The sequence below is a fragment of the Macaca fascicularis genome, chromosome 11 (genome assembly GCF_037993035.2).
Source record: "Macaca fascicularis isolate 582-1 chromosome 11, T2T-MFA8v1.1".
Taxonomy (NCBI): Eukaryota; Metazoa; Chordata; class Mammalia; order Primates; family Cercopithecidae; genus Macaca; species Macaca fascicularis.
This window is the reverse complement of record NC_088385.1, coordinates 54,531,670-54,553,799: the sequence shown is the minus strand read 5'-3', so window position 1 is coordinate 54,553,799 and position 22,130 is coordinate 54,531,670. Positions and strand designations below refer to the sequence as shown.

The following is a 22,130-nucleotide window of genomic DNA, read 5'->3' as shown; positions in this document are numbered from 1 at the left end:
TAGTTGTATTTGTGATCTGGAAAAACCCCTTCAACCAAGTCTCAAGGGCAGCCTGACTTCAAAAGGGAATCAGGTCACCTGGAGAATCTGCCCACTAGACTTCTGCCATCTTCCAAAATAATAGGCAAAAGGAGGGGGATTCTAGAGCACCACTGGGATGGGACCTCTAGGGTATTTACTGTCATTAATGTTAATGTGACATCCCTGTGAGTATCAGGATTCACAGCTTGTGGTTATTCACATCCGAGATGCCTCAGTTTGGTTTGCCTGGTTCTTACTGAGTGCAGACCAGGGTCTCCATTGTGGCTTTTGCCTTCCTCTGCCCCAGATCCAGGGATGCTGATAGCCATGTGGCTGTGTTCCTAGTCCCCAGGAGGCAGCCCTGAAGGTAGGTGCTCCCTTTTGCACTTGTGGGTGCTTCCAGCCCTTCCACCTGCCCAAGGCCTGCACGTGAGAGGGGGAGGAGAGAGACAGAGAGAGAGAGAGAGAGAGACCTTGAGACCTTTTCCTCCCAAGGGAATTTACCCCCAAGTACCCACTCAGGGTGACTTGCTCTGGTTATGCAACCCACATTTTGTAGAGGGCTTGACAGTTTCCAGAGAGCTCACGCAGTGTTTGATCCTCTGTGGCAACCCTGGGAGGTTTGCTTGTTTAGTTATACCCCGCTGGAGGCAACTAACAGGAAACACTGTAAAGTGTTTAAATGGTACACTTTAAAATGGTAAAATGTACATTTAAAAAGTAAGGGAAATAGATGATGAAAAAGGAAGGGAGGATGGCAGGGGTGGAACACAGCACACTTTGTGGGAACAGGCTGGCACTGGGAGCATACCCTAGGACCTCACTGTGTCTCGCATCCCCTTGTCCCCTTGGTGGTCTCATTTCACCCGCTACTAGGAGGCAGGCTGAGTAAGAAGTCCACGCCAGTGTACCGATGCTAAGCTTAGGTTCTGGAGTCCCAGCAGCTCCACATACCATCTGTATGACCTCAGCAAGTTTCTGAACCTCTCTTAGCCTCAGTTTCCTCATTTGCAAAATGAGAATAATAACAGTATATAGGCTGGGCACGGTGGTTCATGCCTGTAATCCCAGAACTTTAGGAGGGTAAGGTGGGTGGATTGAGTGAGTTCAGGAGTTTGAGACCAGCCTGGCCAACATAACGAAATCCCATCTCTACCAAAATACAAAAATTAGCTGGGCATGGTGGCTTGCATCTGTAATCCCAGCTATTTGGGAGGCTGAGGCAGGAGAATCACGAACCCGGGAGGCAGAGGTTGCAGTCAGCCGAGATCGTGCCACTGCACTCCAGTCTGGGTGACAGAGTGAAACTCTGTCTCAAAAACAAAACAAAACAAAACAAACAAACAAACAAAGTGGTATCTGCCTTACAGAGTTGTGAGGACTACTTGCAATAGTAACAATTAAAATGCTTAGTGGGCCGGGCACGGTGGCTCAAGCCTGTAATTCCAGCACTTTGGGAGGCCGAGACGGGCAGATCACGAGGTCAGGAGATCGAGACCATCCTGGCTAACACGGTGAAACCCCGTCTCTACTAAAAAATACAAAAAACTAGCCGGGCGATGTGGTGGGCGCCTGTAGTCCCAGCTACTCGGGAGGCTGAGGCAGGAGAATGGCATAAACCTGGGAGGCGGAGCTTCCAGTGAGCTGAGATCAGGCCACTGCACTGCAGCCTGGGCGACAGAGCGAGACTCCGTCTCAAAAAAAAAAAAAAAAAAAAAATGCTTAGTGTAGGCCTGGCGTGGTGGCTCATGCCTGTAATGCCAGCACTTTGGGAGGCTGAGGCGGGCGTATCACTTGAGGTTGGGAGTTCGAGACCAGCCTGATCAACAGGGTGAAACCCTATCTCTACTAAATATACAAAAATTAGCCGGGCATGTTGGCCCATGCCTGTAATCCCAGCTACTCAGGAGGCTGAGGCAGGAGAATCGCTTGAACCCGGGAGGCAGAGGTTGAAGTGAGCCGAGATCGTGCCACTGTACTCCAGCCTGGGCGACAGAGTGAGACTCAATCTCAAAAAAAAAAAAAATTAAAAAAAAATAATAAATAATGCTTAATGGGAGGAGGTTGCCCTCCCCCCGCCAAAAATGCCTGGGATAATAGCCAGCACACAGTAAGCATTAACACATGATTGATCATTATTAATATTATTAATTAATTAAAATAATATAATTATGGTTGATATTGTAACTTAAACATTTCCCTGGCAGTCTTGGGAATGGGCTGCGTGGCGTTGTGGGTGGCACAGGTGAGAAGAGTGAGGAACGCACATCTCCTCTCTCGGCCTGCAGCTGGGAGAGGCAGAACCAGTGGGCAAAGCAGGAGTAGGGTACATAGAGGGGCAGGGTCAGCCCGAGGAAGGCCCAGGAACTGGGGTGACAAGGAGAGCAAGGGAATGAGTGTGACATCTCAGAGGCGAGAAGGAGCCGCCCCTAGAGGCAGCCTGGGCCAGTGACTGTGCTTCCTGTTGGGGCAAACACTGGCCCTTGAGAAAGACTGGCTCCCACTGGCTGCTAAGAGGGAGCAGCTGGTCTAAGTGGGACACCAGAAGGTAGGGGAGAAGGGAGAGATGAAGGCAGAAACTGGCCCACTTATCCCCATGTTACAGATAGGGCCTCAAATCTTGCCTGCTCAGGATGTTTTGCTTATGATAGGACAGATTGTGGTTAGACATCATGGTGAACTTCCTATCTCAGGGACTGGAGATACTGGAGCAGAGGAGTGAGGATGAGTGTGGAACTTATGTCTTTGAGGGCTTTTCAGAACTAAGAAATCCTAGAGTAGTGTGGACTAGGGGAGCCCACTGGCTCAGGAATTCCCTAAGTGGGCAGAGCAGTGCAGGGGCAGGCCAGGCTATAAGCCGAAGGCCATGGGTAATAGGAAGTAGATGCAGGCCCTCCAGGCCTGCCACCCCAGGAAGTAGCTATGCCCTCCCCTTCACAATGGACTTGCAAGGAGGCTGAGTGGTGGTCCGAGAGGTCCCGGGAGGTGGACAGGGCTGGGAGGACCCCTATTTTTCTCTGTCAGAGGTCAGTAAGGGTCCCCAGAGAGTGCCAGGCCCAGAAACCGACAGCCATACGCAACTCAGAATGGCCCAGCTCCCTGGCCTCAGGTTCTGCCAGGTCTCCATCCTTGAGAGGCCACAGGGTGGAGCTGGGGATCTGGGGTGGGGGACAAAGAACCAGGGAGGATGCTTTCCCACCCCCAGGGAGCTCAAGCCGCTGCTGCCATGGTTACATCTGCTTCCTGTTTGATTCATCTCAAACAGCAGAAGTGGAGGTGGGGTGGGGGGCGACGCTCGCTCCTTGCTCAGGCGGCCGCTGCGTGGGGCTGTTTACAACAGCCGCGTGTGGGATTCCCAGAAAGAGACTCCAAACCGGACATCCTGCGGCTGCAAAATACCCAGGTGTCAAGAGCTAAAAATAGCTGCCTCAGGGCCCCAGCTGCCCCGAGGTGGCAAGAAAGAGGCATGCTCACTGTGGAGGCAGGAGGCTGGCCTCGCCGCCCTTATATCCAGCCTCCTGCTTGGTGTGCAGGAGCTTCTCTGTCCCCTTGCCTTGGACTGACGGAGGCCTTCGTCTGGGTAGGCAGACATTCTGGCTGGCTCACCTGGCAGCTAAGCCTCTGCCCTGATGGGCAGCTGGCTCTTCTGCCAAATACAGAGAAATGGTGGAGCTTGCTTTGGGACGCTAATGAGAGTGTCCTAGTGGGACTTGGGAGCTTCTAGAGAAGGGATATGGCAGGGCACTGAGAGCAGGGGAGTTGGAGCTGAGGGTCCTCTAAGACCCCAACCCATTGCCAGCCCCCTGTTCCCAGCATACAGTCCCAAATCATTGCTTGGTTTCTACAAAGTCAACAGTTGCTCCAAATGATTCTTTGGGATTGTCTTCATGGGCACCCAAAGATGACATAGCTTCTGCCCTCTCACCCGCACAGGGCTGGGGATTGCTGCTGGCATGGGTCTCTGTGGGGCTGTGTGATTTTTTTCATCTTTCTGCATGCCCATCTAGGTCCTGCATGTGTCCTGTGCTGGCTGGCCTGTGGCGAGTGGGAATGCTGGGGAGGAGGGGTGGAGTGTATTGGTTGAGAGTGTGGATTCTGAAGCCCAATTTCCTGGGCTCAAGTCCCAGCTGAACCTCTACCACTTGTCTGTGGCCTCAGACAAGTTATCTAATACTGCTGGGCCTCAGTGTACTCATTTACCTAATGGGGATAAAACAAAAAATACCTCATAGGTTTGTCATGAGGACTAGATCAGTTAGCAAATGTAAGGCACTTAGAACAACTCCTAGCACATAATAAGGTGTTCGCTTACAAAAGTTCAGGTGGAAGAGAAAGGAAAGAGTTGGGAGAGGCTGGTGATTAGAGATAGGGCAGGGAGCTGGGCACGGTGGCTCATACCTGTAATCCTAACACTTTGGGAAGCCGAGGTGGGCAAATCACCTGAGGACGGGGGTTGAGACCAGCCTGGCCAACATGGCAAAACACCGTCTCTACTAAAAATACAAAAATTAGCTGGGCTTGGTGGCTAATGCCTGTAGTCCCAGCTACTTGGGAGGCTGAGGGAGGAGAATTGCTTGAACCCAGGAGGCAGAGGTTGCAGTGAGCTGAGATTGTGCCACTGCACTCCAGCCTGGGTGACAGAGCAAGACTTCATCTCAAAAAAAAAAAAAAAAAAAAGAGAGAGAGCGAGAGAGCGAGTGAGCGAGATGGGGCAGGGGCATGCATCCAGGAGAAAATGGTCTGTGGTAGAGGAGGGAGGAGAGTTGGGAGCAGACACTGAAATGCTAATGCCAGGAAGGAGGCTGCAGACAAGTGCAGCAGGCAAACTACCACTAAGGAACCCCCCCCCCCCCCCCGGCCCGCATGTGCTGGGTGCATCACAGACAGCATTGCTAATCTCAGGTGACCTCTTTGAAGTAGGTATTCTTTTGTTTTGTCGTTGTTGTTGTTGTTTTTGAGACAGAGTCTTGCTCTGTCGCCCAGGCTGGAGTGCAGTGGTGTAATCTCAGCTCACTGCAGCCTCCACCTCCTGGGTTCAAGCGATTCTTGTGCCTCAGCCTCCCAAGTAGCGGGGACTACATGCTCCCGCCACCATGCCTAATTTTTGTATTTTTATTAGAGATGGGATTTCACCATGTTGGCCAAGCTGGTCTCGAACTCCTGACCTCAAGTAATCTGCCCGTCTTGGCCTCCCAAAGTTCTGGGATTATAGGCGTGAGCCCCCACGCCCAGCCTGAAGTAGGTATTCTTATCTCCTGGTTACAGATGGGGCAGCCTAAGCAGGTTAAATTGTGTTTCTGGCTTGCCTTGCCAGTCACCGAGGGAGTCGGGGCTTAAACCCAGTCCCATCTGACCGCAAAGCAAATGTCCTGTGTGCTTCAGACCTTCGATTCCCTCACATTTTGTGGCCTGCCAGACCTCATGTGGCAGGGGCTTCCAGCCCACTCTCAGTTCCCTGCTGGGTTCTGGATAAATCTAAGCAAGAAGCATTCAGTGCCAATCAATGAGCAGTATAGAGAATTTCTGGAAGGAGACACAAGAAGCTGTTAGAAAGGGTGGCTTCCAGGGAAGTTCTAGGGAGTCTGGGATGAATGAGAAACTTATCCTAACAACTTTTGGGCTCTCTGAATTTTTTTAGTATCTGCAAGTATTGTACTTGTTCAAATATGTTTAAGGCTGCAGGCTGTATTCTAAACTCCTTGAAAGTGAGAACCAGGTTTCACTCATATTTCCGTCTTTTCAACCCCTAGATCAGTGACTTCCCATGGAAGTAGTACCTGCATTTGGGGTCGACCTTTGGGTTTCCCCTGTACTGGTCTGGCCTGGCCTGGCTGGACCACTGGCTGGCTGGGTGGCTGTGACCTCGCCCCTTCTTTCTCTTTCCTCCTCTGTCAAATGAGAGTGTTGGTCTGAATGATCTCTAAAGCCTGGAAGAGGAGCTGATCCTCTGTGCTCAGCCCCGACTCTATGTCAGGGAGGCCTGGCAACCACAGTGTTCCTTCTCCTGTTTATTTATTCTTGGATCTTCCTGAAGCTATTTCACTACCAGCCTTCATCTTCTCTGCCAGCCCCATGGAGACTCAAGCTTTTTCCAGCCTATGTCAGGGAAAGAGAACCAGAGACCGCAACCTCGGGTGTGAAGGTAGTCAGCTCTGAACCCAGGACTATGGCCTCCTGCCACTGCCTGCTTTCCTCTTGCTGCTGGGGCCTAGGTCTTCTTGCTGCTGCTTCCTTTTCAGCTAATCAAGAGTCCAGGGAGGTGGGAACAGCCTCAACAAAGACATTGAAGGTGAGCGAGGAGGATCGCTTAAGCCCAGGAGTTACAGACCAGCCTGGGCAACAGGGGAAGACTTTGTCTCTACAAAAAAACAAACCAAAACAAAAAAATTTAGCCAGGCATGGTGGTGCATACTGTAGTCCCAGCTACTCGGGAGGCTGAGGCAGGAGAATCGCCTGAACCCGGGAGGTCAACTCTGCAGTGAGCCTTGTTCACACCACTGCACTCCAGCCTGGGCATCAGAACAAGACCGTACCTCAAAAAAAAAAAAAGACACTGGAGGCATTGGGAGAGGGCATTCTAGGTGGCAGTGCTCCTTTCTGTCCCACTGAAGACATGAAGCTCCTGGGAGAGCAGGTGGTCGGCAAGGCTCAGGTTTTCATCCACCTTGTGCAGATCTAGGAGGCAAAGTCATACCTGCTGGGCAGGGAGGACCAAGCTTGGAGCCTGAGGCAATAAGGTAGGAGCAGTAGGGAGGTCAGTTTGTTCCAGGTGCTTAGACTTGTGTTTGTATCTACTCTGGAGGTTGCTGAGGGCTGGGGTGCACCCATTGGAACAGGGGCTCCATAGGTTTTTGGGTAAAATCAGGTGTTCCGGTTTAAGAAGGTGACTTGCTGGCCCACGTGCCCCAGTGCCAAGTAAACTGTTTCTTAAGTCTGACTGCAGTTGCCTACAAAGAAGATAGAAAAGGGTAGAGTAGCCAGGATTCCAAAAAGGAGAGCTCTCCAACCTGGCAGAGAGCCATGTGGAGAAGGTTCCAGTGTGAGACAGTATTCCTGGTACCTTGGGTCCATTTACTTCCCTCTTTTTTTTTTTCAGGCTGACCCCAAATTAGTAGTAACAGCCCTTGGAGAGAGGCAGTGATGGGAAAAGAGGTCCCCACACTCAAGCCAGAACTGGGATGCAGGATGTTCATGTTCTGGCTTCAGTTCAGCTACTAACGGGGTGCCATTAGATACCTTTCCTCTCTCTAGGACACAAAGAGAGCTGTTCCCAGGTCTTATCTCTGTTGCTCTGGGCTCTTCTGAACTTGATGGCCCTCAGCACGGGGCCAGGGAGCGGGGGAAAAGCAGAACTTTTTCCAGGAGTTGCTGTTGGAAGCAGCCCCCATTGCCAACACACACGCACACACGCACACAGCTTTTCTGGACAGACTTTATATTATGGATTATCACCACAAAACATCCCTTTGGGTCCTGGTAGCCAACACCACAGAGTTCAGGGTCATTAATTTTTCTCCTATCCAGAGAGTGCATGGTGTCCAGAATCTGTGGTTACCAGGGGAGCAAGGCGCAGAGAACCTGGCTCTGTTCCCGAGCATGAATGCTTCTGACCAGCCCCTGGGCAGGGACTGGGGAGGTGGGACAGAATTCCCAGGAGGCAGGGGACTCAGCCTGACACCGTCTCTGGGAGTGCACCCTGGAGCCCAGTCCAGAAACCTCTGGGAGGACTAGGTCCTGCAGAAGAAAGAAGAGGTACTAAGAAAGCCTGGGATTGGGGGTTACCATGTCGTGGGGAGGGGAGTTTGCCTCTGAGGCCCACCACCTTGAGAACTATGCATGCTGTGTCTCAGGCAGGTTGTCAGGAGAGAGTCATTGTATTTGATTTGCCAGTTACTAACAGATCCTGCCATGTGCCCAGTGAGGTGTTTGGTGCAGATGGCCATGGCTTCCACAGGGCACCACAGAGATCATGATAAATGGAGTGTCAAGGTAGTAGACACAGAGCGAGTGCTGCGGAAAAGGAGGAGGGGAGAGGTCACGGGGAGCTTCCCAAGGAGATGGACTTGGGCTGGACATCAGAGAATGGGCAGAATTTAAATAGGTAGAGCAGCATTTTCTGACCGAACTTTGTCACCCAAAGCGTGGGATGTTTTGAGGGCAGTCGGTGGGAGTCTCCCTGTGCCCAGGCTGCCCCTCCCCCAGCAGCGCCTGCCTGCAGGAAGTTCTCATTTCTCAGCTCTGAAGAGGAACTGTGGCTGCCTCTGTGACACAGAACCACAGGAGCACCCTGGCGGTTTCTCAAAAAATACCCCTTTTGCCCCAAGTCTGGCCAGCAGAGGGCTTCTGTGTCCACCCATACCCTCTCCAGGCAGCCTCTGGGTCTCCTGGCCTCCTGTCCCCTTGACCCTGAACTGGACAGCAAGAGGGAAAGGTGTCTGTCTTGGACAGGTGGCCTCAGGACTCATCTCTGTCTTCTCCAACCCCAGCCGGCCTCCACATCCCCTGGGGGCCTTCTGCTGCTGACCAGAAAATCTGACCAGCTATAGGTTTTCTTGCTGGGCTTAGGAGCCTGAGAGAGGCACCCATTTCCAAAAGAAAAGATTTCTGTCTCACATAATCTGGGAAAGAGGCTGAGTAGGTCCCTCCTCTGAGGAAACAGAGGCAGCAGGACATAGGATGGGGCAGTGTGAGGAAAAGGGTCTGCACTACGGGGTCCTTAGGCTGTGCACTCCTGCCCTTACCACTTCACAGTTCCCACCAGATCTGACTTGACCTCCGGGCCATGACCCAGTCCCTCCCCCACTCTGGAAACCTCTGTGTCCCCTCTTGCTCCATTCACTCCCACTTGGGAGGCTCTGAGCAGGCCAGGTTCCCTCTATCCAGGCCTGTTCCTCCCCATCTCCTCCTGTCCCCACAGCCGTCCCCCCAGCCGGGCTCTCCCACCTCTGGCCCCACCTCACCTCTCAGCCCTCTTCTTTCCCTCGAGGGTGGGGGATGGGAGCCTGGTTTGGCTGCCCAGGGAAGATCGTATCTGACCACAGGAGGGAGGGCTAAGGGCATTGCTGGGTGACTTGAGGCCTCCTTAGGTTCTTGTTCTGTCTGAGCTCAAATCATTTAGAGTGAGTGACTTGAGGAAGAGGGAGCTGGGAGCCCTTTTCACCAGCAGGGGGATTGGAGAAGTCGAATGGGGTGGGGTCTTCTCATTTTGATTAACTTCTGGTGGAGGTCCCAGGCTTTGGCGTGCTCAAGCTTGGAGTGGCAGGGAGCAGGCCTGGCTTGACTCTCTTTCCTTCCTGCTCCCTCTCCTCACCCCTCCCTGCAGCTCTTTCACTCCGTCTCTCTTCTCTCTACAGATGGGACCCAGGTGAGCCCGGGTGCCCACTATCGCAGCCCCACTGGCACAGGTAAGAGTCAAGCCCGGGGGAGCCCATGGTAGGGAGTGGAAGATGAGGGGTGGAAAGGCTGTAAGAAGGCGAGAAGGTGAGGGGTTAGAGAAGCAGGATTGCTGCCTGATCTGCCAGAGAGCCACGAGGGGGGACTCCAGGGAGGGGCGAGGAGCTGGGGTAAGAGAGGCAGCTCTGGATGCTGGCTGGGCGCAGTGCTAGGAAACACAACAGGAAAAGGAAACACAGGATGCCCTTCTTGTTCTTGCTGGGAGCAGTGAAACAGGAAGGAAAGTAAGAAGCTAATATTTATACTGACATCCCTGCCCCATGTCAGGCACCAGGCAAGGTGTGTTCTTGTGTGTGGACTCATTCAGTTCTCACGCCGGCTCTACAAGGTGGGCATGGCAGCCCTTGCAGAGCCCTTGCTGTGCTGGAGGGGAAGTGTTCTCTCACCGTCTGCACCTCCTCCCTCTGCTGGCCCGAGCCTCCTCTGCTGCTAGTCTGCCCTGGGGAAGGACTGGACTTCCTGCTGCTGCTTTGGTTTAGGACATGCCCATGGGGCCAGGTCTGGACTAGACGCAGTCTGCCCTTCCTTCAGCGCAGCCAATAGCAACTGAGGGCCTACTGAGTGCAAGATACACAGCCTGATGCCTAATAATTCCATATAACAGGGAGAAATGGAGTCCAGGTATCCTCCTTGCTTTAGTCCTGGCTGTTGAAAAGCTAACAGGCAGGTTAGGGAGGAAGCAAACACAAATACAAAGAGAAAAAAAAATAGTAGAATGCAATAATAATGAGAGGACACTGATTCATGAGTTTATCCATTTGTTCAAGAATCATTAATGAGCTCTGTCTCTGTGCCAGGGTACTTTCCTCGACATTTTAGGAGAGACACCGATTTATTCATTGATTCTATGTTTGTGGAGTGCCTGTCATGTGGTAGGTACTATTCTAGGTGCTGGGAATAATAAGCAATGCATGAAACCAAGTCCCCGCCCTATGGAGCTTAACTCAGACATGGTGCCTGCCCACAGATCACTGATCCTGGTATGGAACGGCCACATGATTGGAGTCCAGAAGAGAGAGGGATGCTAGACGCTGGCTGGGTCCAGGGATGAGGGAGGACTCCAGCTGAGCTTTGAGCAGAGAGTAGGATTTGGAAAAGTAGAATGTTGGGATGAGGACAGCACAGGCAGGGGGACATTGTGAACAAAAGGTCAGAGAACAGAAGAGACGTGGATTTGTGACAGGTGGAAGCTGATGGCCAAGGTGGAAGGTTCATGTTCAGATGCAGACCAAGTTGAGAGAAGCCAAGTTAGGACTACACTGTGGAGCCTCAGGAATGCTACAGCACCCCAAAAAGTATTTCCAGGGCTCCAGGCAGAGCCCATCCTGTATTCCCTTCTGCTGTGGAGGCAATGGCCATGCAGAGTGTGAGGGGGAGGGCCGATGCTGGGGGCTGCTCACAATCCGTGTGTGGCTGAAGCCACTGGTCTTCAGTCCAGGTGGCTGGCCTTGGTTCCCCCAGGCCCCTCTTGCATAATCAGGGGAGTCACCCCAGGAAACCAGGACACAGAACATGGAAGGACTGAAACCCTTCCTGGGGCAGGAGTGTTTTCGTATTCAAAACCCAGACTCAACCCAAATGAGAATCTGGATTTCTTGAGAGGCACTGTGAACAAGGGGTGGGGCATCAAAGCTGTGCATTTTCTACTGAGGGCGGCATCTGGGTGCATAGCCATCACCGTCCCTCTGGGCCTCTTGATATTCGGGGGCATGGCGGGCACCTCCTTGCTGGGGTCCTGTCTTGTGTTCATGTCACAGTCAGGGAATGTTAGAGTGAATGCCCTTTAATGACAGCCTACTGCAAACCCCTCTTCTTTGCTTAGTGAGAAAGCCCCTTGAGGGGAGGTGAATTACTGAAAGTTGGTGGAAAACTGGAGTACCTGCCTTGGTAGGACCAGAACCCATGCTAGCTCTGCCCCTAGCTGGGTGACTTTGGATAGGGCCCTTCACCTCCGAGACTCAGTTTCCTTATTTAGAATAACGAGATAGTAATGCCTACCCCCCAGGGCCAGTGGGTTGATGAGGTGAGAGGGTTTTGTAGATGTTCACTCGCAAGTGCTGTAGATGTAAAGATTGTGGTTAGGAGTGGCCGGCTTGGGCCTGGAGGCTATGATTTCTGACTCCTGGACTGGTACTTTGCCACAGGCCTTTCCAGCCCTCCTCAGCCCCAGTCCCTGAGGACAGTCTGTGGCTGCCCCACCGGGAGATACCCAGCTTTGGAATTGCTGAAGGAGACCTCTCCAGGAAGGCTTCTCCACTTGTGTGCCCCACCATGGGGCCGGCCTGCTCCCACCCCACCCACTTCCCCTTCTCCAGGATAAGCCCGATGCAACAGCTCCGTCTCCCAGTGTCTCAGCCTCTCTGGCTGCTCAGCCCAGCCTGGTCCAGCTGGCTAGGCTGGCATGGACCCTAGTCTGGTGGCTAGTTATAAATAGCCCCTGCACCCACAGCCTTGGCAGGGTGCTCCTAGCATGGGTGCAGAGGATTCTTGAGAAGAGGCAGCCGTGCCTGCCATCCTGACCATGCCAGGCCCAGAGCCGCCGTGGAGGCACCCAGGAGCAGGCCCAAGGGCACATGGGCCCTGTGAGCTGAGGAAGCTGCCCTGGGCACAGGGTTTTGCAGGCCCAACGTGGCTGGTCAGGTCTGGCTGTAGGCTTGAGGCATCACTTTATCTCATGACTGGGGATAGAGCATGGGAGGGTGGCGACCCAGAGGGCCTGTGAGGCTTGGGGCTGGAGGCGGAACAAAGTGGGCCTGTTTGCCTGCCTGATTGCTTCCTTTGAGCCCAACTCATTAAAGGGCAGCTGGGCAAATCCTCTGATTCCAGGGAGGGATGAAGGGAGGGAGAAGGCAGGGCCAAGAATGTCCCACCATAGGACAATGTCCCATCATAGATCACCGTAGCCCTCAGCCCCAGGCCCAGGGAGGAGCATGTTTAGTGGAAGAGCACGGTGGTGAAGTCGGAAGGCTCCATTCCAGCACCACCAGTGATACAGTGTAACTGCGTTCAGTTCTGTGACTTTTTCTCACGAGTAAAATGGAATTGATAACACCTACCTTGCAGGACCATGACAGGATTAAGTGAGGAAAACCCCATGAGAGTGTTTTGCCATTGTCAAGTGAGCCTGAGGGAGGCTGATGGAGGACCAGGCTGTAGTCATGCCCCCGAGGACAAACTTTCCAGCTTACCCTGCTCCCTCTCTCTGTCCCCAGGCTGCCCCAGGCCCTGTGCAGACACACCAGGCCCTCAGCCCCAGCCCATGGACCTGCGGGTGGGCCAGCGGCCCCCAGTGGAGCCCCCACCAGAGCCCACATTGCTGGCCCTGCAGCGTCCCCAGCGCCTGCACCACCACCTCTTCCTAGCAGGCCTGCAGCAGCAGCGCTCGGTGGAGCCCATGAGGGTAAAGATGGAGCTCCCTGCACGTGGGGCCACCTTGAGCTTGGTCCCCAGCCTCCCCGCCTTCAGCCTCCCTAGACCCCAGTCTCAGTCCTCAACTTCTTGTTCCTTTCTGGGCTGCCGGCCCTGCCCACAGCTCTCCATGGACACACCGATGCCCGAGTTGCAGGTGGGACCCCAGGAACAAGAGTTGCGGCAGCTTCTCCACAAGGACAAGAGCAAGCGAAGTAAGGAGGACACCGCCCCAGCCCAGCCCAGCCCCACCAGCCGGGTGCCTGTGGCTGCCTGTATAGCTTGTGAGGGGTGAGGTGGGAGGGGCGCAGCCAGCTGAGCCGAGGCTTTCCCCCTGCTTGCCTGGGCTCCGCCTGTGAATGTGTGTGGGATGTGGGGTCAGGTGGGGAGTGTCTGGAGGCTTCAGGGAGGGGTAGGGCCTTGGTCTTGGCTCTTGCGCGGGGAGTCCCTGGGACGCCTCCTACTGAGGATGGGGACAGGGCAGTGGCCAGGGAGTGCCATGAGGCTGCCTGTCCACCCACCTCCAGCCCCTTCGTGACTCTGCCCCTACAGGTGCTGTAGCCAGCAGCGTGGTCAAGCAGAAGCTGGCAGAGGTGATTCTGAAAAAACAGCAGGCAGCCCTAGAGAGAACAGTCCATTCCAACAGCCCCGGCATTCCCTACAGGTAACACCGTCCTCACCTGCCCTCCTGTCCCCACATGCAGCCTCCACCCCCACCCCCGTGTTAGCCATGAGCACACACACACGCCTCCTTCCTCCCCAGCTGCCACAACCAGTCCTTAACCTTCCTCTAAACATAATGCCCCCAAGCCCCTCTCTCAACTGATACGTGCCCTCTTCTCTCTTTAAATTCTCTCCCCACCCCCACCCCACCCGAGGCCCTTCACACACACATACACACACCCTACTGGCTTTTTTCTTGCACAGGAGCCCCTTCTCTCTTTATATTTTCCCTGAGCACAAAAATGTCCTGGTTCCCAGAGCAGGTTCCTAGTGCAGGTGACAGAGCTCCCAGTGGGCTCTTCACCTACGCACCAAGCACCTGGCTTCTATGCCTAGGTCAGAGCTCTGCACTGTAGCTGCTGGAGAGGACAGGTGGCCCACTGCTGCCACCTGGAGATGGTCCCCATTCCTACCAGCCCCACCTTGCCCAGCCCCACAGGTCCCAGGGCTGGTGCTCAGGGCGGTGCCCGTGCAGTGTCCCCACCCCTCTGAAGCAGCCTTGGCACTCATTCTGTAGAACCCTGGAGCCCCTGGAGACGGAAGGAGCCGCCCGCTCCATGCTCAGCAGCTTTTTGCCTCCTGTTCCCAGCCTGCCCAGTGACCCCCCAGAGCACTTCCCTCTGCGCAAGACAGGTGAGCTGGACAAACAGGTGGGACCTTTCAGGCAAAGGAAGGGGGAAGGGCCTTGGACATAGGGGAGGAGTGTGCAGGGGTGGGCGGGCTGGACTGGGCCAGGCCAGGGGATCGTCGGTAGGCTAGGATCTTCGTTCTGGTTCTGCCTTCTCTTTCCTTGACTGATAGAGATGACTGGGACTGAGGGACTAAAGGATGGAAAAAAAGAAGGGTTGGGGGGGCCTGAGTGACGCTGGTGCTCCCTGCAGTCTCTGAGCCCAACCTGAAGCTGCGCTATAAGCCCAAGAAGTCCCTGGAGCGGAGGAAGAATCCACTGCTCCGAAAGGAAAGTGCGCCCCCCAGCCTCCGGCGGCGGCCTGCAGAGACCCTCGGAGGTGAGGGCCGGCTGAGCGGGTGCAGTTGCCATCCTCAAACCTGGCTGGTCTTGTCCCTTTGGGTCAGGCCCTACCTAGACAGGGGTCCCCTCCTTAGGACTGCCATGCATGGTTGTATGGGGGGTGTCCCACATACTTGCCGAAGCACGGGAGTTGGGGCTGAAACCCAGTCCCTGCTCTGTTAGCTAAGGTGACATCTCCCAGAAAAGAGGACACCCTTCAAAAAATTGTGCAGAGGTTCTGTAGGCCAAAGGTGGCCTGCCTTCTTCCTGCTCTTATGGGAAGAAAGCAGGAGGCGAGGCGTGGTGGCTCACACCTATAATCCCAGCACTTTGGGAGGCCGAGGCAGGTTGATTACCTGAGGTTAGGAGTTTGAGACCAACCTGGCCAACATGGTGAAACCCTGTGTCTACTAAAAATACAAAAATTAGCCGGGCATGGTGGTGCATGCCTGTAGTCTCAGCTACTTGGGAGGCTGAGCCAGGAGAATCGCTTGAACCCAGGAGGTGGAGGTTGCAGTGAGCCGGGATCGTGCCATTGCACTCCAGCCTGGGAAACAGAGCAAGACTGTGTCTCAAAAAAAAAAAAGAAAAAAGAAAAAAAGGGAAAGCAGGAAGCAAAGGTGCCCGTTAAGGAAGGGGCTGCTCTTGGGTCTCCTGCACCAGGTGGCCTGGCTGTGCCCTCCTGCCCACCCTGGCCTCTGACTGCACTTCCCTCTCTCCCCAACCCTCAGACTCCTCCCCAAGTAGTAGCAGCACGCCTGCGTCAGGGTGCAGCTCCCCCAATGACAGCGAGCACGGCCCCAATCCCATCCTGGGCTCGGAGGTAAGGCCTTGCCGAGACTGGGCTCTCCTGGGGCAGTTCTGAGGCTCAGTCTTCTTCCAGCAAGCGGCCCTACCCGGGCTGAGGCTGCAGGGTCTTGGCAGCCCCTGCCAGAGCCTCCTGGGTGTTCTGGGGAAGGTGCGCTGGGGTAGAGGTCTGGGACCGGTGACCCTCGCCCTGCTCCCTATGGCAGGCGCTCTTGGGCCAGCGGCTGCGGCTGCAGGAGACTTCTCTGGCCCCGTTCGCCTTGCCGACAGTGTCCTTGCTGCCCGCAATCACGCTGGGGCTGCCCGCCCCTGCCAGGGTGAGTGGCTGGGGTGCCCACCCCCACTCCAAGCCCCCCCAGCTTCTTTCACTCCCTTTTCCTGCTGCCTCACCCCAACACCTTCATTGTTCTCTGCTGGAATCTTCTCCCCCATGACTTCTCCCGCCTCTCCCCCAGGCTGACAGTGACCGCAGGACCCATCCGACTCTGGGCCCTCGGGGGCCGATCCTGGGGAGCCCCCACACTCCCCTCTTCCTGCCCCATGGCCTGGAGCCCGAGGCTGGGGGCACTTTGCCCTCTCGCCTGCAGCCCATTCTCCTCCTGGACCCCTCAGGCTCTCATGCCCCGCTGCTGACTGGTGAGTCTGCTACTTCTCTAGGGAAGGGGCTGGGTCCCTGCATCCTGCTAAGGGCCAAGCTTGGGATGGGCCCATCCTTCCTCCCCATCTCTGTCCCCGTGTCGTGCGCATCACCCTGCTGCACCCTGGCTCCCCACCCTATACCCTCACTTCCTTCCATTGCTCCCTGTGGTTCCCTCCTTATTCCACCCCCCGATTCTTTCCAGTGCCCGGGCTTGGGCCCTTGCCCTTCCACTTTGCCCAGTCCTTAATGACCACCGAGCGGCTCTCCGGGTCAGGTCTCCACTGGCCACTGAGCCGGACTCGCTCAGAGCCCCTGCCCCCCAGTGCCACCGCTCCCCCACCGCCGGGCCCCATGCAGCCCCGCCTGGAGCAACTCAAAACTCACGTCCAGGTGATCAAGGTGAGAGGAATTGGGTAGTGGAGGTATTGAGGGGGTGCTTAACTGGGACCTTAGGGGCCGAAAGAAGAGGGGTGCTTAGAAAGGGCAGGGACCTGGAGGACAAAAGAAGGGGATGTGACTTCTGGGAGCCCAGAGCTGTGTGGCAGCTGGAGTCCTAGCAAGATGATTGCTGCCTGGCCCAGCGCACTACCTCCCACCCCATGCCCCTCGCTCCACCATGGCTTCTCAGCCAGGGGTCTCCCCTCCCCAGAGGTCAGCCAAACCGAGTGAGAAGCCCCGGCTGCGGCAGATACCTTCGGCTGAAGACCTGGAGACAGATGGTGGGGGACCGGGCCAGGTGGTAGACGATGGCCTGGAACACAGGGAGCTGAGCCATGGGCAGCCTGAGGCCAGAGGCCCTGCTCCTCTCCAGCAGCACCCCCAGGTATGGCAGTCCCCACCTGCCCCTCAGAAAGTGTCCTCAGAAGACTCTGGCGCCTGGCGTAAGGTGGGGAAGGGAGAGAGATACGACATTAGTGCAAGAGGCAGCTCTAGGACCCATGGTTGCCCTATAAGATCCTGGGTGCTGGATCCACACCAAGGTGTAGGCATACACACACACACATGCACACTCACACACCCATATACACACATACACACAACAGTTTGCCAGTCTCAGGTGAAGCAGGTCCCTTTTCCAGCAGGGAGTCTGGCCTTTCCTGGAGCCACACACACTCCTGCCCTGGCGTGTCTTCCTCTTTCCAGAAAGGTGGCTAGGGCCAGAGGTGGAGTGGAGCCAGGCTCCAGCATGTCCAGCAGAATGCTCTCACTGTGGGAATCAAGACCCAGTGCATTAGCTTGCCAGAGCTGTTGGGATATGTGCTATAGGCTGGGTGCCTTAAACAGCAGGCATTTACCGTCTCACAGTTCTGGAGGCTGGAAGTCGAAATCGAGGTGTTGTTAGAGTTGGTTCCTTCTGGTGGCTGTGAGTGTGAGCGCAGGGGCTGTTCCAGGTCTCTCTCCTTGGCTTGTGGATGGTCATCTTCTTCCTGTGGCTTCACGTGGTTTCCCTCTGTGTGTGTGTGTCCAGATTTCCTCTTCCTATAAGGACAACAGTCATACTGGGTTAAGGCCCACCCTAACGACCTCGTTTTAATTTGATTACTTCTGTTTGTAAAGACCCTATCTCTGAATAAGGTCATGTTTAGAGGTACTGGGGGTTGGGACTTCAGCATATAAATTTGAGGGTGGGGAACGTAATTCAATCCATAACACGTGATGACAGGCCACATACACGTTCTTGAGCAGTTACACAGTCCAGGAGACGAGGACATCCTGGTCAGCGCAAGATCCAGCGCCCCTCCCCTGGTTCCTGGCTTTGGAGTCCCAAGGGCCCGGGGAGCTCTGATGGAATGAGTGGTCAGTCTGGGGTGCAAGCCTTTCAGGGGGCTGCAGGGGTCAGGGGGCTTAGAGAGTCAAAGGCCAGAGCCCCACTGGACAGCAGGTCTAGGTTTATCGTGGAATCTCTCTAGGAAAGGGGCCTGCTTGGCAGTTCCCGAGACCTCAGGCAGAAGTAGAGGGAGCAGGACCCTGAGGCACTGGAGACCAAGGCCTCATCTTTCTCCTAGGTGTTGCTCTGGGAACAGCAGCGACTGGCTGGGCGGCTCCCCCGGGGCAGCACCGGGGACACTGTGCTGCTTCCTCTGGCTCAGGGTGGGCACCGGCCTCTGTCCCGGGCTCAGTCTTCCCCAGCCGCACCTGCCTCACTGTCAGCCCCAGAACCTGCCAGCCAGGCCCGAGTCCTCTCCAGCTCAGAGACCCCTGCCAGGACCCTGCCCTTCACCACAGGTGAGACCAGGAGGAGGGTGGCAGGTGGAGGGAGGGGCTCGGCTGCATGAGTCCATGTGGGTGTCGTGGTGTCACTTGGGACGTTTTTAGAGGCCACAGAGCGCTTAGCCTTGTTAGGCCCACGCAGTACCCATGGAGCACATGGAACAGCTGGTTATTGCATTTGGCCTTTGAGGACCAAGGCTCAGGAAAGCTAAGGTGACAAAGCCTATGGTCAAATAGCAAGTAGTAGTCAAGCCAGGATAAGAATTCCAGTCTCCTGCCAATGCTCTCAGACCTTTTGAAAATGATATTTATGACTGTTTGCTCTGCTTGTAAAAAGAGCTCAGAAGTATTTTAGACATTTTGAAGAGTACAGAAAAACCTAAGAAGAAAAGAAAAATCATCAACCAGTATCCCACCACCCAGAAGTAACGCCTCTGAAATTCTGCTGTATTTCAGTCCAGGCTTTGTTCTGGCCATATGTACATGTACAGATGCCATGAACACATGAACTACGTTTTGTATCCTACTTAGTTAACATATTATGAATGCTTCTTGGCATAATTAGTCTTTAAAACCGAGAGTCTCATAGTATTTCATCATTGTATTTCATTTTTACTGAGGGATTCCTTATCAGTTAGACATTTAGATTACAGTTTATTTGAATTTCCTTATGCATAAATCTTTCCTCATGCTTGGGATTATTTCCCAAGGTTCACTGTAAAGGAGTAGCGTTCCTGGGTCACATGGTGTGAGCATTATGAGAGTCGTTGGTGTCCTAGACGCACAGAAATTGACCCTCCCACCCGCAATGCACAGGACCCTCCTCTGAAGACCTCCCACGGGTCAGACTGAAATAGTCACTTCTCCGAAGCTGGATTTGTCTTATCACACGGTCCAGTGTCATTGTGGGCTTCTTAGCTCCCGGTTTTGGGGTTTCCTAGGAATTCTTTCCCCTCCCAACACCCCTTGGTAACCTCTCTGGGTTCATGACACCCATGTGAGACGCTGTACGTTAGACCTCGACTTCATGCTTTGCTCTGAGCACTTGAGTGCCTGATGCTGGGCCCTCGAGTGCTGGGCCACCCAGCAGTCGTGTCCGCATGTGGGAAGGCCATGGCTCTGTGGCAGCCGTGTTGGCTGGAGCTGTGTTGGTGTGTTGGCTGCCGCCACCTGGGCAGGTGTCTGGGCATGTGTGGACAGGTGTGAGGGGCTGGGGCAGGGGGCAGGATGAAATGCAGGCCTGTGTGGGTGTGAGGGGTGTGTGCCTGCCCGGCTCCGTGTAGGCGCCTGCTGTGGCGGTGCTGGCATTTTCTCTGCAGCCAAGGCCATGGGGCGTGAGGACTCCCTGGGTCCCCGCTCTGACCCTTGCTCCCGCAGGGCTGATCTATGACTCGGTCATGCTGAAGCACCAGTGCTCCTGTGGTGACAACAGCAGGCACCCAGAGCACGCCGGCCGCATCCAGAGCATCTGGTCCCGGCTGCAGGAGCGGGGTCTCCGGAGCCAGTGTGAGGTGAGGAGGTGCCGGTGGGGCCCGAGGAATGGGTGGAGGGAGGAGTCATGGGAGGGGAGGGGTGGGTGGCCCTGGGGCCCATGAGAGATGAGGGGCACATGGGCTGGTGGTGATGGGAGGGAAGGGGCGAGCATGGGCTCAGAGCTCTGTGGTCCCCTGTTCAGTGTCTCCGAGGCCGGAAGGCCTCCCTGGAGGAGCTGCAGTCGGTCCACTCTGAGCGGCACGTGCTCCTCTACGGCACCAACCCGCTCAGCCGCCTCAAACTGGACAATGGGAAGCTGGCAGGTAAGGGCCTAGTGGCCCTGTCTCCCCGTGCCCACTCACCTCACCCAGCTCCCATGCACTCCTGTCCTGGCTCTGCCCGCCTGGCCGGCCTCCTCCCACGCCCTGGACGTCCCTACTCCAGCTTGCTGCCGAGCCCCTCCGCAACCCACCTCCACCTCTCCCTTCCATATTTCTCTCCCCCAATACTCACCCAGCCCTGCTATCTGGGTTCCCTGCTCCCTATTGGGCCAAAGGCTGAGAGTATTCACGCTGACGTGGGCTGGGCCTCTCCTCGCAGGGCTCCTGGCACAGCGGATGTTTGTGATGCTGCCCTGTGGTGGGGTTGGGGTAAGTGTGCCCAAGGGTCTCAGGGGGCATTGCCAGGGCTCTCAGCTCTCCTCCCTGTGGTTCTCCCAGGCCCAGCCCCTGCAGAACTTCTGCTTGTTGTGGTTCTGCCAGACAGGGTGGGCCAGGGACTTCCTGAGGTGCCCTCTGCAGCAGGAAGCTCCTTTTGGACAGGCGTGTCTCGGACCCACAGTGTCCCCCGAATGCGGAGCCCAGCCTAAGCCTCGCCCCTAGAAGGTGTCTGGTAGAGGTTGAGTGAGGTTTCAGGAGCAGGGCCAAGGCTGGGGCTTAGGATCATCTCTCCCTTCAGAGACCCCCATGATTGGGCACTGGCCGCCAGGCTGCTCTGTCTGCTCTGAAGTGGGGTACCTCAGCCTGGTCCCCAGACCTTGGGCTGCCTGGCGTGACGTCATGGTGGTGCTTCCAGTGTCCTTGGCGATCCCAGCACTTCCCTACTCCGGGACACAGCCCCAAACTCACGAGCTTTGCTTCCTCAGTCCTCACCCCTTTGTGAAGGGAGCTTCCCGCCCCCTCTGGCTCAGCTCTCCTCGCCTAACACTATCTCTGCAGTAGTTTCTCAAGCAAGGTGTGTAGAGGCAGGGGACAGAGGCCTCATTCTGGAGGGAAAGTGGGAGCTGTAGCTGGTGGGGGACTTTGGGAGGCAGTCAGTGCCCTATTCACAACTTCCCATTTCTTGCCACTTTCTGGTTTTTCCAACTGTTGTTGCTTCTGTTTTCTCCTCCCTCCTCTCCCTCTCTGTCTTTCCCTCTCTCTCTCTTTCTCCAGCCTCTTGCGACTCTCTCTGCCTTCCTCGCCTCTCTTGGTCTGCCTCGCCCTTCCCATCTCCCCATCATGCCCCCCGGCCCCTCCCTAGCCTTGAGGCCCAGGGACTGGGTTTGGGGGGCCTCCCAGCCTGGGCTAGGGGCCCTGAGTGGAAGACAGTGGTGCAGACGGCCCCTCCAGCTCCGACCGTCCCGCAGGGCCTGAGCAGAGTCAGCTGGGGCTTAAAACCCCCTCCCGGCCCAAACCCCAAGTCCCGCCCAGGTAACGCCATGCCCCCTCCCCTGACCGGGGAGGCAGGCGTGATGCTGCCAGCAGAGTGCTGGCCAGATAATGGGCTGGTGCTGGGACTTAAGCTGGGAAAAAGTCATGCTGGGATTGGGGGACACAGGAGGCCTTGCCTTTGGGCGGTGGGGCACTGGGGAGGCAGCGCTGTCTGCCCAGCTCCCTGCCCCTGGGGTCCTGGCCGTGGGGTGGGGACCGCCCCCTTGGGCCCTGGCTCCTGTGTGAAGCCTTGGATGATGCGGGCCTTGACTCTGGCTCCCGCAGGTGGACACTGACACCATCTGGAATGAGCTGCATTCCTCCAATGCAGCCCGCTGGGCCGCTGGCAGTGTCACTGACCTCGCCTTCAAAGTGGCTTCTCGTGAGCTGAAGGTAGGAGGTTTGGGTTGAAGGTGAACACACCACAAAGGAGGCAGCAGAGTGGGGTAGTGCGGAATCTAGGCCCAGAACCCCAGGCATTGCGTTCATCTTAGAAATTGCCACAGGGTTTTCAAGGGGAAATTGAGGGCTCTGGGGACCAGGTTGAGATTTAAACTGTTGGGGTACGTTCATGCAGCTGTGGGAGAGAGCTGTCTGTTGATTGACAAGCATTCTTCCTTTTTCCAGAATGGTTTCGCTGTGGTGCGGCCCCCAGGACACCATGCAGATCATTCAACAGCCATGTAAGGCTAGG

At 55.7% G+C, this 22,130-nt stretch overlaps 1 protein-coding gene across 30 annotated transcripts in view; it reads left to right on the top strand.

Annotated features, from left to right (window-relative positions):
• Nucleotides 1–22,130, top strand: part of HDAC7 (histone deacetylase 7) — a 37,707-nt gene that overhangs the window by 8,543 nt on the left and 7,034 nt on the right. For 2 of the 30 annotated variants that reach the window (XM_065524092.2, XM_065524097.2), the window contains exons 2-19: nt 9,375–9,425; nt 10,272–10,346; nt 12,687–12,874; nt 13,007–13,097; nt 13,435–13,546; nt 14,123–14,238; nt 14,487–14,612; nt 15,346–15,437; nt 15,628–15,738; nt 15,877–16,057; nt 16,264–16,460; nt 16,690–16,884; nt 18,068–18,287; nt 19,650–19,783; nt 19,948–20,068; nt 20,346–20,395; nt 21,722–21,829; nt 22,064–22,119. In XM_065524092.2, the coding sequence (XP_065380164.1) occupies nt 9,375–9,425; nt 10,272–10,346; nt 12,687–12,874; nt 13,007–13,097; nt 13,435–13,546; nt 14,123–14,238; nt 14,487–14,612; nt 15,346–15,437; nt 15,628–15,738; nt 15,877–16,057; nt 16,264–16,460; nt 16,690–16,884; nt 18,068–18,287; nt 19,650–19,783; nt 19,948–20,068; nt 20,346–20,395; nt 21,722–21,829; nt 22,064–22,119 (2,224 nt within the window). Of the gene's footprint in view, nt 1–7,664; nt 7,774–9,374; nt 9,426–10,271; nt 10,347–12,686; nt 12,875–13,006; nt 13,098–13,434; nt 13,547–14,122; nt 14,239–14,486; nt 14,613–15,345; nt 15,438–15,627; nt 15,739–15,876; nt 16,058–16,263; nt 16,461–16,689; nt 16,885–18,067; nt 18,288–18,982; nt 19,784–19,947; nt 20,069–20,345; nt 20,396–21,178; nt 21,437–21,721; nt 21,830–22,063; nt 22,120–22,130 lie in introns of those variants that run through there. The other 28 variants (XM_045365116.3, XM_015430829.4, XM_065524099.2 and 25 more) reach the window with 27 other exon arrangements.